The sequence below is a fragment of the Sceloporus undulatus genome, chromosome 11 (genome assembly GCF_019175285.1).
Source record: "Sceloporus undulatus isolate JIND9_A2432 ecotype Alabama chromosome 11, SceUnd_v1.1, whole genome shotgun sequence".
NCBI classification, from domain to species: Eukaryota; Metazoa; Chordata; class Lepidosauria; order Squamata; family Phrynosomatidae; genus Sceloporus; species Sceloporus undulatus.
The window spans coordinates 1,549,818-1,563,880 of record NC_056532.1 but is presented as its reverse complement, the minus strand read 5'-3'; the positions used below and the strand labels follow the sequence as shown (position 1 = coordinate 1,563,880).

Sequence of the window (14,063 nt, the reverse complement as noted above, 5' to 3'; positions counted from 1 at the left end):
GCTTCATAATGAAGATGGATCCTGGAGTGTTGCATGCTCCATCTCTCCTGGCAAAACGATGGAGCAATCCGATTCATTGACAGAGCCAGCAATAATGGCAATAGAGCTAAAATACATTGTTGATGTGACATCTTACATTGGAACCTGTATCCTTCTCTGAGCCATTTGAGTGTCTGGAGAGTCATTCTTCTAGATACTTGTGGCTTCATATCTTTTCGATAGAGCCAACAATAGTGGCAATAGAACCAGATTCTAATTGTTGGTGTGATCTCCACATTGAGGCCATTTGAGTATCTTGAAAGTCTTTCTTCTGGTTATTTGTGGTTTCATCTCTCTCTCTTTTTTTGGCTGGCATCAAGGCTAAGAAAGGGAGTAACCGCAACATGTCCCAGGATGACAGAACCATAATGTAGTACTTTCCATACCTCCCAAGTCTGCATTTCCATGGTGGGAACGCCATCCTTGTACCGGCATGTTGTCATGTTGTGAAAAACTGGTGAAAATGGAATAAATGTACCTGAAAATAAGACATTTGCTCACTGAGTAGGCGAAGAAGATAGTGGAATTAACCTGACCTCTTAAAGAAGATGCCCTTTTCCAGATATAGCCTAAACATTTTGGCTGTTCGGTGTTAATGCACTCCCCCCTCCATATTATCGTAATGCAATTTTTATACTTTGCGTATGCCATTGTAATTTTGTCTTGTGTCGACCACCTTGTAAGAGTGAGAAAATTCGCCATGGTACAAATCCCACTAACTCTAAAGGAAGGAAGCTTTCGGTACCCGCTGTCTGCATAACGTAGTGCTTAGGAATCCCCACTTTCCTTCCATTTGAGCGATGTGTTTGTGGGTGCGTTTTATCCATAGTGCAAACACACATGTCAATGTGCCATTGTGGCGCCGAAGCCCCTCTTACAGTGTGCCTGCGCTTGTTCAGACTTGGTGTTTTGTTCTGCTTCTTTCAGATTCTTCTCAACATGCCACTTCTGAAACAAGTGAGGATCCTGAAGTGGAAGTGACCATTGAAGGTTGGCCATTTTCTCAGCTAATGTTATTTTGCTCACTTGTTTCAGAAGAATCTCAGTTGTGTGGCGTTGTGTACATCTCCTCCATTCCCCTCCCTACCGAAAAAAACCCCCATCCTTCTCATATCACAGCATTTATTTTTTTTATTGCGCAAGCTAATCCTTCCAAAATACTGGAAGCAAGTTGTCATGCTCAGAAAGATTTCTCTTAGTAGTGTTAGGTCTTCAGCGAGGCAGACAATCTGATTACAACACTGTAGATAGTAAAACTGGTTAGTATTGTGGGTTTGGGGTAGGCCTTTTTTAAAATTGGATATGCTTTGTTGTGCAGTTGAAATCTCCAATATCATTTTGTGGTAGAAGAACAGATGAGAGACATTAAGAAACTGGAGCCATGTGTCCAAAGGAGGGTGACTAAAATGGTGAAGGGTCTGGAAACCATGAAGCCCTATGAGGAAAGACTTAGGGAGATTCTGGGGATGTTTAGCCTGCAGAAGAGAAAGTTAAGAGGTGATATGATAGCCCTGTTTAAATACTTGAAGGGATGTCATATTGAGGAGGGAGCAAGCTTGTTTTCTGCTGCTCCAGAGAACAGGACCCTGAGCAATGGATGCAAGCTCCAGGAAAAGAGAGTCCACCTTAACATTAGGAGGAACTTCCTAACAGTAAGGGCTGTTCGACAGTGGAACACACTCCTTCCTCGGAGTGTAGTGGAGTCTCCTTCCTTGGAGGTCTTTAAACAGAGATTGGATGGCCATCTGTCAATGGGGATGCTTTGATTGAGAGTTCCTGCATGGCAGAATGGGGTTGGAATGGATGGCCCTTTTTGGGGTCTCTTCCAACTCTAGGATTCTATGATCTGCCAGACGTTGACCATAGAATTGTGCTGGAGGAGCTACAAAGGCCTAGTGGATTGTTCTCTTTAGGCATCTCCAGGTCCTTCATTGGGAATCTTGCTTAAAGTTGGCTATATAGATGCGCCGGAGGTTCTAGATATTCCTAGAGATAACATACTAATAAAATCTGTGAATAATCAAATCCACAAAAGTCAAAGCCGCAGATGTGAAGGGATTTATATTGCATTGATATTGACCCGTGGGGTAAGTCGACAGGTTTTTTGGGTAAGGGATGGATAGGGATCAAGCATAGAAGAGAGTAGATGATGATGGAAGAGGTAGATGGGAGAAGGTACGACTATGTGAAGAATGTATAAGGAAGTGAAAGGAAAAGGTAAGAGGAAGGGTGAGATGGGAAGAGTAGGGTTAGACAGAGATATGAAAGGAAGAGAAGGAGAGGAGAAAATAAGGAAAGGAAGAAGAAGGTTAAAGATGGAAGAGATAAGGAAGGAGAAGTAGGGATAGAAAGTATAGCGAGAGAATGGGAATGGAGATAGAGAAAAGGATAAAAAGAATGGGAGTTTGTAAGGTTGTTAGTAGTTTTAGTTAAGATTTTTTGAATTATAGATATGTTTCTATGTCCTTTGGAGGTGAGTATGTTTTAATATGGTGTATGTAAATTAGAATAAAGATATTTTTTAAAAAGTAATCAAATTCACAAAGGTCAAAGCTGCAAATGTGGAGGGACGAGAGTAGTAGATGGGTGTCAAAAGTGACGTTAGTCTCATAAGAGGAGAAACAAAGCAAGCAAGATGAAGGCAGCTGAAGTACTGAAATAGATAGGCCCCATACAGACAGGCCAAAATAAAGCTGCTTCGGGTCACTTTGGAGGTATGCTGTTTAGATGATGCATACGTCTTAAGAGTCTGGAAGCCGTGCAAAAGCCATGCTCCAGTCCTAAGGACTAGAGCGTGGCTTTGGTGGGGCTTCTGGACTCTTAGGACGCATGCATCATTTAAACAGCATATCTCCAAAGTGACCCAAAGCAGCTTTATTTTGGCCTGTCTGTACGAGCCCATAGTTAAATTAGAAATGGTTCTCCAGTTGGCTGTTGCTGGTGCATGCTCATAGTTTCTGTACTAGAGCTTGCAAAGTGAGCGGCAAAGTTGGTTGAACTCGGCTGAGAAAGTTTGGGGAAACCCTCTGCCCATAGCTTCATTTACGTTTGGGCTAAATTTTGCTGCCGAGTTCAGGGTTGTCGAAAAGACTCTGGAGAGAGAGCTTTTGGGAAGTGAGTTGCCAGTACTCTTGCTTTATGTAGTGGGGTATTTCAGAAGCATGCTTCTCCCTGTAAGATTGTGGATAGCCTTTCTGGCACGAGTAGCCAAGGGACGACAGCCTTGATGTCATGACGGACTTTGTGGATAAAGTTGGTGAGACTGGACACTTGGACACTTGTTTGCTTATCTCCCTTGCATTATCTGTTTAAAGTGTTGATAGAAGAAGAGGCACGATGGAGTGGAATAGCAACGCCAGATCGTTCACTTTCAGGATCCATAGCCTGTAAATGTTTCTGTCTCTTTTCAGTTTTATGCCAATCCATTAATTTGTTTTAAAGAATAAACCGACTGAAGCATAAGAGTGCAACTCCTGTGATGGCAGTTCTCTGTTTTGTTGACTGACCCCATTCACTGGAGCATCTCTCCATCTGGCATTCAGTAGTCTTTTGGCTGTTTCTTTAAACATGGCAATATTTGGGGTCTAGACAAGGAGAGACCCAAAAGCAAAACTGATAGAACCATCCAGTGTGTGCTGTGGACCTTTGGCATCCCACTTTCTCTTGGTCTTCACATGTAGAGAGATCTTCTAACATCTTTTAAGACTAACTGAAAGAAAGAAGTTGGCAGCATGAGCTTTTGTAGACTTAGGTCTCCTTCCTATTTGTCTTCACAGTAATCTTAGAACTGATCTTTGTATCATTCAATGTGCAGTTTAACCCTCTCCCTGCAGACAGAGGTTTCCATTTTCTTTTACCTTTGAAATGAATGATTCATCTCAGCAGATTTAACTCCACGCATTAGTATTATTGTGCATATAAAACCCATCATTTCAAAAGCCTTTTCAGCCTTTTCCCGTCTTTTCCTTGTCGCTTGCAATTTCTGTTTCTGTGTTTGGTATGGGAATAGAAACCAGCTTTCTGTCTCCTCATTCTCAGTCACACGCTGTATTCTTTAGCTAGCCCTATTTATTATTGAACTGCTGGATCTGGGAGATGCTTCATCGTGTCATTTATTTTCTTTTTCTAAATTCATCTCGTTTCGTTAAATTGGTTCAATTCGATTTATTTAGTACCGAAGCTCCACGATAGAGTTGCTGGGTGTCTCTTAAGAGTAAAAGAGAGCCTCCTTGAAAGTGGAGCTTACATTGCATGTTTTCATTCTCTTGGCATAATTCGAACGTTGAATGAGTCAGTTAGATGCCAGGCTCTGACCGTTAAACCTAATGCATGCCGCATTCCTAGCTATGGAATAGCTTACTCCAGCATCCCAGAATTTGAATTGAAGCCGTGGTATCTTGAAAGACATTCACCCATGGCATAACAGCAGCTGTGATGCATCTGTATGTTTTTCTGTCTGAAGACGACGATGACTATTTGCCGCCCCATAAGAAAACAAAGAACACCGAAGTCATCAACGATGCTGCCAACGCTGGAAGAAGAAAAGCTAGGGAATTCAATTTCGGTAAGTTGTAGGGTGACGTGGCCCTTCATCACTCCTCCTTGCCCATTTTGTTGGACCAGTCCCAGCCAGTTCAGGTGGGTGCAAATGCTGTTGCGTATACTTAGGGCCCCTACAGACAGGCCAAAATAAAGCTGCTTCGGATCACTTTGGAGGTATGCTGTTTAAATGACACGTACATCTTAAGAAGCCAGAAACTGACCCAAAGCTGCACTCCAGTCCTTAGAACTGGAGCATGACTTTGGCTTGGCTTCCGGCCTCTTAGGATGCATGCGTCATTTAAACAGCATACCTCCAAAGTGACCCAAAGCAGCTTTATTTTGGCCTGTCTCTGTGGGCTTTTAGACTCTCAAGATGAAGAACTATGGCCTGTTCCAGACTGCCAAAATAAAGCTGTTTCGGGTCTCTTTGGAGGTATGCTATTTAAATGATGCATGGGTCCTAAGAGTCCGGAGGTCGCGCCAAAGCCACACTCCATTCCTAAGCACTGGAGGGCAACTTTGGTGCAGCTTCCGGATTCTTAGGATGCATGCATCATTTAAATAGCATACCTCCAAAGAGACCCGAAGCAGCTTTATTTTGGCAGTCTGGAACAGGCCAATGATAGTGTAATTTCAGGTTTGGGATAAAATTATATAGGTATATTTTGTGTCTGCCACATACTTGGGGTCTATGTCAGTGTTGAAAACATGGCTTGAGGAATCTGAAACACACGTGCATTTTGCTTGTGCCAAAAGCTGAGCATTACTTGCCACCCTATAGTGTAATTATTGGCTAAAACTTGAGGTGTCCGATGAAAATAATAATAATAATAATAATAATAATAATAATAATAATAATAATAATAATGTATTTGTATCCCGCCCCTCTGAGAACAATCGGGGCAGCTAACAAGTTAAAAATACAAGACATATCAAATCCCTAGTACCCTCCCCCCAAATATGGAAAGTATTTCAGGTCTTGTAGCATCCGCAACTTGAATTCGGATGACTTGTGCCTCGTAGTTCTCATTTTCATAGAGAAGTAAGATATGTATATAGATGTCTTAATCAATTGGCACTAGATGAGTAATGTTAAAGGGGGACCTATATTGTTCTTGTGCGATCTCTTTAGTGAAGATAGCTGCCAATAAGGCTTCATGCACTCATTGTAATTCTGGCCTTTTAAGACATTTCTTTTTGTTAAAATGTTCAGACTCGTCTTTAAACTAATTTGCCATTAGCTGCGGCACATAGATATTAAGCACGATGGCGATGGGCTGCTTGACTTGTTGAAGAGAAATCAGTTTTGAAGGAACAGGTTTTAGCTACTTTTGACCATGCACACATAGGCCTGTTCCAGACTGCCAAAATAAAGCTGCTTGGGGTCTCTTTGGAGGTATGCTCTTTAAATGATGCATGCATCCTAAGAATCCGGAAGCTGCACCAAAGCTGCCCTCCAGTGCTTAGGAATGGAGTCTGGCTTTGGCGCAACCTCCGGACTCTTAGGACCCATGCATCATTTAAATAGCATACCTCCAAAGAGACCCAAAGCAGCTTTATTTTGGCAGTCTGGAACAGGCCATAGATTTTTAAAGTCTCCAGAATGTTTCCTTTAAAGGGTTTACCTTTGATATTTATGCATGGAAAACAGGCTTACAAAATCCATAATTGCATGGTTAATATATGGGAAGCTTGATATATCTTCTATTGGGCTAACATTATTTTTTCCTTTCAGAGAAGTGGAACGCTCGCATCACAGACTTGAGGAAACAAGTTGAAGAGTTGTTTGAAAGAAAATACGGTATGTGTTCACACACTCTTTATCTCCTTCCACATCACATTGAGTCTGAATTCTTTTGTCATGTTGTCCTACCGTTGTCCAAGGACTGCCGGTGCTAAAGGGTGTTTGTAGCCGTTTTGGTTTTGTAGAATTAGAGAGGTAGCAATAGGCACTGCATATCTCTTCAATGAGAGGTCAGTATTTTTCTAGCTTTGGCTCTGAATTTTATATGGGGGTTAGACCAGCGCTAATGTGTGGTTGGATCCAGATTCAGGTGCGTGCAACTCTGCTGCCAGAAGTAGACTTCGCTCCTCCTTATGGCAGCTCCTCTAGCCCTCTGAAAATGGTGCATACAAAGATTTAAGCTCCGATGAATGGAGCTTGTGGTTTTTGTTGAGGGGAGAAGAGGAAGGAGAATAACAAAATATTAGCTGGAGAGACAGTAGCGTTTTTTCTGCTATTGGATGGCAAATCAGCCAAACCTCCAGAGGTCCCTGAAATCCTTCCCCGTCCAAACTTTGAGCCTAAAATTCTCCTGATACTATTTCTTTTATGTTGCATTTATCGTTCATTGTCTGGTGTAGAGTCCAGGCAGTTCTGAAGTTAGATGCTGACCGTTCTGAGTGAACTGTGGTCCAGTAACATCCCAAGTCTCCTCTGGAAGACTAGAAATGTGGAAGGAAAAGTTTCATTGGCCTGTTCCAGACTGCCAAAATAAAGCTGCTTCGGGTCTCTCTGGAGGTATGCTATTTAAATGATGCCTGGGTCCTAAGAGTCCGGAGGTTGCGCCAAAGCCACACTCCATTCCTAAGCACTGGAGGGCAGCTTTGGTGCTGCTTCCGGATTCTTAGGACCCATGCATCATTTAAACAGCATACCTCCAAAGAGACCCAAAGCAGCTTTATTTTGGCAGTCTGGAACAGGCCACTGCCAGGTGAATAAGATCTAAAGCCCCCTTCTTCTTTCTCTCTTTCTTCTTCCAATCCAAGGCAGGGTTCACTTCATCCAGTAGGTCACTTGCTCTCACTTTGCTATAGTTCTCCTCCGGAGAATGATCCTGGCTGAATTATTTTACCTTGCCCATAAGAGGGAACAGTTGCTTTTATAGGGTGATGTACAACTCTAGACCTGTAATGTCTAAATAGTAGAGTACGTTTGTTGTCTGTTGGCGTATTCTTGTCCGAATTGGCAAAACAACATTTTAATGCAATCTGACATTAGGTTTCCAAACTATGACTGGGACCAGACTTGCAACAATTCCTCTGCCTCTGCACACACAGACAACAGGGCTGAACTGATGGAAAACCAAACGCAGATAACCGATTCTTATCCTCAGTTTGCTTGTTTATCTATTAGAAGTTCAAAACAACAACAACCAGACTTGGGATTCTTGTCTAAGGTTAACACACTCCACCTTTAAACTTCATGTCTTAGGTTGTGCCTGCAAACTTGGTAATTTCCTCTTTTATTTAAAGCAAGCTCCATGTATAGATGCATATTCACTGTGCATTAAAAACAGATAGTTTGGCATGCCATGCTAACCAGTGTTTCATTTGTTCTTCTCTTCTACCTTAAAGCTGAAGCTATTAATGCAAAAGGCCCGGTGTCTATTCCATACCCGCTCTTCCAGTCTCATGTTGAAGATTTGTATGTGGAAGGACTGCCAGAAGGAATTCCCTTTCGGAGGCCCTCCACTTATGGGATCCCTCGCCTCGAAAGGATTTTGCTGGCAAAGGAACGGATACGATTTGTAATTAAGAAGTAGGTAGATTGGTTTTAGTTTTGAGCTTAAGCAAGTGCAGGACTCAGGGAAACGTCAATGCCTAAAAAGCATCCCACAAATAATCCAGCAGCGAATGCTGCCTGGATTTTACACATCATCTGCAGAGTAGGCAAAGTAGAAAGGAGGTGAAGAAACACAATAATATCAGAATTGACATTGTAGCTAAAAGTGCATACAATTTTAAGGCCTGTTCTAGACTGCCAAAATAAAGCTGCTTTGGGTCTCTTTGGAAGTATGCTATTTAAATGATGCATGCATCCTAAGAATCTGGAAGCTGCACCAAAGCTGCGCTCTGGTGCTTAGGAATGGAGCGTGGCTTTGGGGTGACCTCTGGACTCTTAGGACCCATGCATCATTTAAATAGCATACCTCCAAAGAGACCCGAAACAGCTTTATTTTGGCAGTCTGTAACAGGCCTAAGTTAACCTATTTGCTCTTCTAGGTTCTCTCAGAACAGTGACAGCTGTATCTTACCCCTTTGGGTCTGTTAGGTCCAAAGAAGCCAGGTGGATGCCCTGCAGGCCTATCCCATTCTATTTGAGTATGCTTTGCTCTTGTTTCATTGCATGGTGATATTACTGGGCTGCAGTATATCACACAAAGAGAGAAGAAAGCTGAGAGAGCTCCAGAGATTAGATGAAACACAACATGCGGCCAAGACTGGCTGCAAGTTGGAGGGTCGTCCCATCATATCCCATTTGGTGCATTCTGCAGATGTAGCAGCCGTTGAGGTTAGGAAGCTGCTCTTATGCATTCCCCACAATTCCTTGGAGCACATAACCCTACAGGGTTATGGAAAATTTTAAGTGATAGCTTTCCCGATACAATACACTGACTTGTAGGCATTCGTGCTGGCAAGTCCTGCCAAGATGCCTGGGACCGGGCATCTACCCAATGCTGGGCCTACATCAGCCATTGAATGCCAGGGTTGGATCTGAAAGTGCAGCTTTCAAATTCCCGCTTGGCCCTGTCGCCATCTCTAAATTTTGGTTTCCTTCACAGTGTGGCTGTATGGGTAAAACAGGAATAATGGCACTATCCCATGGTCTCTGAGGAGATCTATGAAGTATAAACTGTGTGGTAAAGCTTTGTTTCCTCTCATTGATATCATTAAGTAGCCCAGTCTGGTGGATTGGTTTTTAATCCAAAAAATCAAAATATGATAAAAATGATGGTGCTTTGATAGCTTGCCGTCTGCTTTGTTTGGTATCGACAGTAGTGAGTGTCACGTAGTTTTAGTGGGTGGCTTTTAGTACACCAAAGAGTACAGGTAATACAAAACTGGGAAGGACAACATGCTTGCTTGTATGTTTGTAGGCACGAGTTGCTAAATTCAACACGAGAAGACCTGCCATTAGACAAACCTGTAGCGGGAGGTAAGTGCGCATGAATTTCATTGCCCTAACAATGGGCTATCATTTTTGGATTACATTTGGCTTCGATTTCTGGGATGAGGAGGTATCAACTGGTGTCCTAGATTGAGGTGCCCTATCTGTGAAACTCTCTCCTTAGGAAACCTCATCTGTGGCGATGTGGGTTTGGGCATGCGTAGACTTGCATGCGTTCAGCGAAGGCTTTCTTTTCTTACTCTTTTGTGACTTGTTAGTGCTGCTTGTTATTGGTTCATTTGCTGCAGTCCTGTACAGCTCAGAGGGGCATAGTAGTCCTGCATGTGGATGTATGCCATACTGAACCATATACCACCTCCACCTAGGCTTACCAGGCAGCTTCTGAAGCCTCTCTGTGCAGCCATTTCATGTCTCATACGGAGCAGACAGGATCAATGAAGCATCCAACTATATCCCTGTAGCCAGATGCAAAGTATTTATAGCCGCACAAAGATCTGCCAGGGTCCTTTGGTGGTTTCAGCACTGCTCTTATCGTTTCACTTCTCTGATCCTGCCCACTCCCTTCAGAGCATAAAATGGCCGTGAGGGGACTTTCAGAGGCCATATTGGGTGCTGCAGATGGAGGCAAGGAATAGCAACCCTTGCAGTGCGTCCAAAAGGCTGTGCACACGTGTAAGGAACATTTATATATTATGTGAGCCCTGTAGGGTTTCTGAGTTGGTTGCATGCTCAGCGAACAGTCGTTGTGTTTTCGACTCTTGATCCTGTAATTTTTTTTATTAGACCCTACCTTTAAGCCTCAAGTAGATACATCTTTTGATACTGCCAACAAGATGTGGGATTACCTTCATTTTGTCTTTACCTGAAGACAGAGAGGAAAAAGCAATGGCACATGTTGGACATTGGATGAGTGGTTAAGATTTTCCCGTCTGTATCTAATGTCTGATATCTTGTTTGGATCTTTCTGTCGCGTTTGAACCGGCAAGAAAGTGTCTATTCTACACTGTCTTAGGTGACTTTATGATTGCATTGCCCCCCTGCTATGGGAAATGGGCTGATGCCACCCCGACTGGTATCCTCACTCATTTCATGAGAAGTGCTGTAGTGACTGCTGCATTTGATATGTCAGCTCCTTTATTAGACATCTCTAAGGTTGCGACATGGACTGCAAGACACTACAAGATTGATAGGTATGCCTCAGCCGAAGATAACCTTTGGGCATAGGGTGCTTCAGAGAGTTGTTACGCCATAGGGTGCGATCTGTTCAGCACATGGTTCCCACTTGGGCTTGTAGATTTTCCACAACGCACTTCAGACTCTCCATTTTCACAGCTGGAAAATGGAAAGTTGGACTGACCATGGAGTTCCTCTTTCAGTAATGGAGGGTAAAGTAGTCTTCCCCGCGCTTCTTGGTGTTATGCCTTTTTGCTGTGTTAGAGAGGAAACATGGACAGGTCTTGTCCATCTTTCTGTTTGCTTTCTAGTCCTTCTAGAGTTCTTTCTGTCTTTTTCTTGACTGTGTTGGACTTACTCCTTGCCATGTTACCTGAAACTGGGTTGGAGCAGGTTACTTCCCTCTAAGGCAGTGGTTCTCATCCTTTGGCTCTCCTAATGTTTTGGATTTCAACTCCCAGAAGTCCCAGCCAGCTTGCCCAAATGATCAGGGGTTCTGGGAGCTGAAGTCTAAAATGCCTGGAGGACCCAAGGTTGAGAACCACTGCTCTAAGGACTCAGAAGGCTGAAATATCAAATTGGTTAGCCCTGTTACTGGAGTAGCAAGAAGGAATAACCCACTCCAGACTGACCTCCCTTCCGCTGCTGAAAAGGAATCTTCACAGTAAGTTCAACTTTCCATTTGTCTTGGAAATGTTAACTATGTTAATAAAGTCTTTTTCCCTTTTTTCTTTTTGGTAATGCTACCGATGATAGTGAAAGAAGAGTGGTATGCTCGAATCACGAAGCTAAGGAAGATGGTAGATCAGCTGTTCTGCAGAAAATTTGGTAAGTCCACTCGACAGCACTTTGGGAGGCAGAGGATGGAGAGGGTAGTTTGAGACCTGGCATGCCTTCAGACAGAGTTCACTTTCCATTTACCAGCCATGAAAGCATGAGGATTGGTTCACAGCTGTGGCAAGTAGTGTTGAAAGAATCCCTTGTTTGAATCAGGAGCACAAATGGCCAAAATGAGGCATTCTCAGATTTGACAGCGGCAGATCAAGTGTTTAAACATGGATCTGGCTCAGTAAGAGAAGCAACTGTTTTAATAACAAAAGGAACACACAGAGCAGTGGTGCAAACACACTCCCTCCCAGCGTTGTCTTTTTCTCTTTGTGTGAAAGGGAGACCAGGAATGCAATCTCATAAAAGTAGTTCTGGAAGAAAATGGGGCCACAGATTTCCAGCTGTAATGCAAGCAGGTAGAATCCAGTGAGGATCCTGGATTAGGTGTAAATTCTCACTCCTCAAATGCACTTTGAAAAAAGCTGGGCCAAAGCTAACGAAATGAAGTTCAACACGGAGAAATGTAAGGCACTGCACTTAGGGCAGGAAGATGAAATGCATCGATATAGGATGGGGACACCTGGCTTCAAGAGTCTACGTGTGAAAGGGATCTAGGAGTCAGACCACAAGTTGAACATTAGTCAACAGTGCGATGCGGCTGCTAAAAAAGCCAATGCGATTTTAGGCTGTATCAATAGAAGTATAGTGTCTAGATCAAGGGAAGTAATAGTGCCACTCTATTCTGCTTTGGTCAGGCCCCACCTGGAATAATACTGTGTCCAGTTTTGGTCACTAAAATTTATTTTGAGAAGCTGGAGCATGTCCAAAGGAGGGTGACTAAAATGGTGAAGGGTCTGGAAACCATGCCCTATGAGGAAAGACTCAGGGGGCTGGGGATGTTTAACCTGGAGAAGAGACGGTTAAGAGGTGATATGATAGCCCTATATAAGTATTCGAAGGGGTGTCATACTGAGGAGGGAGCAAGCTTGTTTTCTGCTGCTCCAGAGAACAAGACCTGGAACAATGGATGCAAGCTACAGGAAAAGAGATTCGAGCTCAACATTAGGAGGAACTTCCTGACAGTAAGGGCTGTTCAATCATGGGACACACTCCCTTGGAGTATAGTGGAGTCTCCCTCCTTGGAAGTCTTTAAACAGAGGCTGGATGGTTTGATTGAGAGTTCCTGCATGGCAGAATGGGGTTGGACTGGATGGCCCTTGGGGTCTCTTCCAACTCTATGATTCTAAAAAGAAGAGATTCAGTGGCCAGCACAGCATTCTTACTTGTGAATGTAATGTAGAAGCTAAGACCTAAGAAAAGGAGCCAAAAATTAGGGTATTCCATGTTTGAACATTGCTCCTGCTTTGAACGTGAGATTTATGTGACTTTATCTTTTAACAGCCGAGGCCCTGGGAAGCACTGAACCCAAAGCTGTGCCTTACCAAAAATTTGAGGCACACCCCACTGATCTTTATGTGGAGGGCCTGCCCGAGAATATCCCGTTTCGCAGTCCGTCCTGGTATGGAATCCCTCGGCTGGAGAAAATACTACAAGTGGGCAACAGGATAAAATTTGTAATAAAGAAGTAAGAGAACTACCTTTGCATTTCATGATTTTGAGATTACATCTTGCCATGCCAAAATACAACTCCACCAAGTTGATCAGTGTTAAGAGGCTATGAATGTCTTGTGACAGGCCACAGTTCTGTCTGGGTTTGGGGCCCAGACAGTTTCCAGTAAGCAGTGCTAGTAATTTGCTGTTTCTGATCGATCCAGTCGTTTGCCTCTGTTAGAAGAGATCTCCTTCATCCTTGAATTGATTCTTCCGATATCAGAAGCATTGCTTGGATGTGTTTCTGCAACATCACTTCAGGATTGCCACATGATAGGACTAAAGGTGTTTGAGGGTACTTTTTATGATGCTGCAAAGAATAAAACATGACTTTGGGTGCTACCGTGTTTACTCTGGGATCTGTATATATGCATGTCATCTTGTGGATTATTACTTTATGTGTTTCAAATGGGCTTGTGGAAACTCTGTTAGGCCAGGCTTTTATTATTTTGCATTTTAAGATGCATTGCTTTTAGCTTCAGTTTGATGAGTCTGTTTTGAAATTCATTTTCATAGCATAGAGCATGTGGGTTAGTAATTCAGGTGGTACGTTTTACAGAATAGACCTTCAAGATTTGCATGGTAAAGACTACTACATTATCACTATCAGTAATTTTTTTTTGTTTAAATTATAGGCCAGACCTACTAACAGTCTCTCCTACAGAAGTTACTCAGCCAAGGACAAACATGCCTGGTAAGGTTTGCACTTCAGACGGGGCTGAAGATGGATGGGAAAGTTGTCTATTGCTAAGAATCATGTCTTTATTGCCATGTAGTTTGTCCACGTCAGATTCTTGACTGACTTAATAGAATATGTCTGATGAGGCTGAGCAGGGATAGTCTACACTGCCGTTGGCTCTGTTGGTACAGTTAGAGATGAAATCTCTACATATGTGCAACGCATACGGGAAACATCTTTTTGGTTGCTGTTGTCAACTGCCACAAAGTTGACTTGGAC

At 43.1% G+C, this 14,063-nt stretch overlaps 1 protein-coding gene across 1 annotated transcript in view; it reads left to right on the top strand.

Annotated features, from left to right (window-relative positions):
* Positions 1-14,063, top strand: part of GTF2I (general transcription factor IIi) — a 59,790-nt gene that overhangs the window by 21,518 nt on the left and 24,209 nt on the right. The window contains 8 exon segments of the mRNA XM_042442397.1: positions 967-1,029; positions 4,502-4,603; positions 6,317-6,382; positions 7,939-8,122; positions 9,462-9,520; positions 11,423-11,494; positions 12,896-13,079; positions 13,741-13,799. Coding sequence (XP_042298331.1) covers positions 967-1,029; positions 4,502-4,603; positions 6,317-6,382; positions 7,939-8,122; positions 9,462-9,520; positions 11,423-11,494; positions 12,896-13,079; positions 13,741-13,799 — 789 coding nt within the window.